The 3,179-nt window shown below is 44.9% G+C and overlaps 1 protein-coding gene across 1 annotated transcript; it reads right to left on the bottom strand.

The window, feature by feature from the left end:
• Positions 1-873: 873 nt before the first annotated feature.
• Positions 874-1,794, bottom strand: LOC118703956 (non-secretory ribonuclease-like). The gene is made up of 2 exons (XM_036411396.2): positions 1,709-1,794; positions 874-1,476 (listed from the first exon to the last, which is right to left on the bottom strand). Exon 2 carries the CDS (start codon positions 1,469-1,471, stop codon positions 1,007-1,009), a length of 465 nt encoding a protein of 154 aa, XP_036267289.1. The 5' UTR covers positions 1,472-1,476; positions 1,709-1,794; the 3' UTR covers positions 874-1,006.
• Between the last annotated feature and the right edge of the window lie 1,385 nt (positions 1,795-3,179).

Raw genomic sequence — 3,179 nt, 5'->3', positions numbered from 1 at the left:
CAGGAGTGAGCATGCAAATTAACCCTACAAAGATGGTGGGTTAATTTGCATACATAGGCCTGGCGTGGCCAGGAGGGGCGGGATGCCTGTTATGAGGGGGAGGAGAGGCAGCTATAGGAGTGGTGTTCCACCGGGAGCGAGGACTTGCCTGCTCCTGGGTGGCCAGGAGAGAAGCCAGGGGAAGAAAGGCCTATTCTTGCATGAATATTGTGCAACAGGCCTCTAGTCCTATCTAATAAAATAATAATATGCAAATTGACCATATACCTCTGCTACACACACAAGCCATGCCCACCAGCTAACCAGGAGCAAATATGCAAATAAACCTAACCAAGATAGCTGTGGCCACAGAAAGAAGGAAGTAAGCTTGGGTTTCCCCGGCAACAGAGGAAGCCAAGCTTTCTGTCTGCCCTTGCCAGCATAGGCCTCCACTCAAGGTTACAAAGTTTCAATTATAGAAGATGAATGAATCCAAACAGAAATGGCGGCAGCCATGAAGCTGAAAAGAAAAGGAGGCTAATCTTGTTCCCGGCAATGGAAGAAGCCAAACTTCTGAAGCCCTGACCTCATATAATTTATTACTCATTAATCAGACAGAACCAAAGGCCTTTGCTTCCTATTTACTCAACTAGAACCATTTAACTTTTGGGATGGAAATACACAGATCAGTTGAAGCTTCAGGTTTTCAATGTGAGGCACAGAGGGAGGACATTCTGAGTCGCTTCATTTTACAAGGATTCTCTTACACTCATGCCTCTCTATGTACCTCAGATCTCATCGCAGAGGAAGGGAAACATTCTCTTGATGAGATGTGTCTACCTGACAGCAGAGGGGCACAAACAGACACAGACACTGGCAGGTGATTCTGCAAAGGAATTTATTGCCAGTGCAGAGGAGCTTCAGGGCAGCAGAACTTAAAGGGGTTGTGGGCTGGTGGTGAGGACTGCGGCTGATATCCAGGGTGGATGGTGGCATGGGACCATGGCTGTGACTGCAGGCACAGAACTTAGTAGATTCTATCAAAATGAACTGGACAATTTCTTCTGTTACAGCCAACACTGTAGTTTCTCAATAAGGCTAGTTGCTGGTATTCACACTGATTGTAAGGTACTGCTTGTCCTGTGAGGTTGCAGTAGATAAGATTCACTGCAACTGGGCTTCTATGGCAATTGGTACTGATTCTATCACGGCAGGTTATATTTGTCGTGTAACAGAGATTAACGACAGCAGCAAGCGGTGTGCGGATGAAAGTATTTTGGGGTTTGCATGGCTTCCAGAAACTCTCATAATTAAGGCGGTTAATTAGTTGCATTGCAATTTTACATCGAGCATTGGTCATGTTTACGTGTTGAACTTCAAACCACTGAGCCCAGGTTAGACCCCCAGGTGGGGCATGGAAGGAGATCACCATTCCCATGAGCCCCAGCAGCAGAAGGAGACAAAGCTGGGAATCCCGCTGTGTTGGAACCATGTTTCCTGTCAAAAGAGAAGCATCTCCTGCATCTCTGCACAGTGGTGACACATCCCTTCACCTGTCACCCAGAAGGGCCGCTGCTGTCACCAAGGTCTTATTTCTTTTCCCTTCAGCAGCCCCCAACCCCAAAGTCTGTCTTGTGTCCTGGGTACTAACCCAAGCTCAGTCCCCTTGCAGTTGCTGTCCCATTTCTTGTCCTTCTGTCCCAACCCCAGGAGGGGGTCATTGTCTTACCCAGTCCAGTGCTGTGGCTGCTGTGAGAACAGATCCAGCTGTGGTCCTGGGTCTCAGGCACAGCTGGTCTCCCCTGTCTTGTGGACTGAAGACATAGAGCAGCCCGTGTGGGTGGGGTCAGCAGAGCCAGGAGGGTAAGATGTGCAGAATCCCACAGATTGACACATGACCCACTTTTGCAATGAGCCTCTTGTTTTGTCCTTTGCCGATCAACACATAACACAGGACAGCTGGCTGCTGCTTCTGTGGTACAACTCTGATGGCAGGAGTCTGTGCAGAGCAGAGCTCTGCCAGTGCCTCTGCTTTCTGTTGGGGAAAACTTCCCACTGGCTGCAGAGTGGCCATAGATTTTAGAACTCAACTTGGTGTGGCACTGAGGGACTGAAGTGCAGGAGAAACACAGGTCCCTTTCACTTAGTGATCTCCCTGGTCCTCCTTCAGCTAATGCTCTCCATCTCATCACCTCCCTGTACTGCCTCCTTGAGCTCTGAGTTTCTCACTGTTTAAAATCCTGAAGGTGTATAGTAGTTTCTTATGTATCCTTGAGGTTTGTTGTTTTGACACATGGCTTAACTTTTTTGTTTCCTTTCTGTGAAGTGTTATAACATGAAAACAACTAGAGGAAAGTCTTTCTGTAGAATTTTCCCAGAGTAAACATTTAGTGCCATTTAAATGAATTTGTGCAGAGAGGGGACAGACATCCCAGTGGGGCAGGCCTTATACTAAGAGGTGTTAAATTTATGGTGGAACGTCAAGGTTAGAAAACTATATTCAATCCTTAAATAGTATCATATACCATTCCAATAGAAAAATTCATATAATTTTTATTACCTTTCTACATTCCTATTGTTTGGAAATGCCATACTTTTATTCTTTTATAAATTTAATAAATATTTATTGTTCAGATTATTACAGTTGTTCCTCTTTTCCCCCTCTTAGCTCCTCTCCACCCAGTTCCCACCCCACCCTCTGCCCTTACCTCCCTCAATATCCTCACCCATAAGTGTATGGTTTTTGTACAGTCTCTTCCCGCACTCCCACACACCTTTCCCCCAGAGAATTGTCAGTCCACTCCCTTTCTATGCCCCTGTTTCTATTATATTCACCAGTTTATTCTGTTCTTCAGATTTTTTTATTCACTTGCTTTTTAGATTCACTTGTTGATAGATTGGTATTTGTTATCTCTTTGTTGTTCATGATATTTATCTTTACCTTTGTTCTTCATAATTTTTATCTTTATCTTTTTCTTCTTCTTCCTCTTCTTAAAGAATACCCTTCTGGACAAAAAACTAAGATGGTGCCATAGGTAAACAGCTAAACTGCTGCCTCGCACAACAATTTCAAAAGTACAACTAAAAGACAAAACAGACATCATCCAGAACCACAGCAAAGCTGGCTGAGTGGAAATTCCACAACTAGAAAAAAAGAGAAAAGTATACCGAGAATCAGAGGAGCTGCAAAAGCCTGAGGT

Source organism: Pipistrellus kuhlii, unplaced genomic scaffold (assembly GCF_014108245.1).
Source record: "Pipistrellus kuhlii isolate mPipKuh1 unplaced genomic scaffold, mPipKuh1.p scaffold_m20_p_1, whole genome shotgun sequence".
NCBI lineage: Eukaryota > Metazoa > Chordata > Mammalia > Chiroptera > Vespertilionidae > Pipistrellus > Pipistrellus kuhlii.
This window is presented reverse-complemented; position numbering and strand designations above follow the sequence as displayed.

Bases quoted from the DNA above. Each gene is read 5' to 3' on its own strand.
- LOC118703956 (XM_036411396.2), bottom strand. From the start codon at position 1,471: ATGGTTCCAACACAGCGGGATTCCCAGCTTTGTCTCCTTCTGCTGCTG.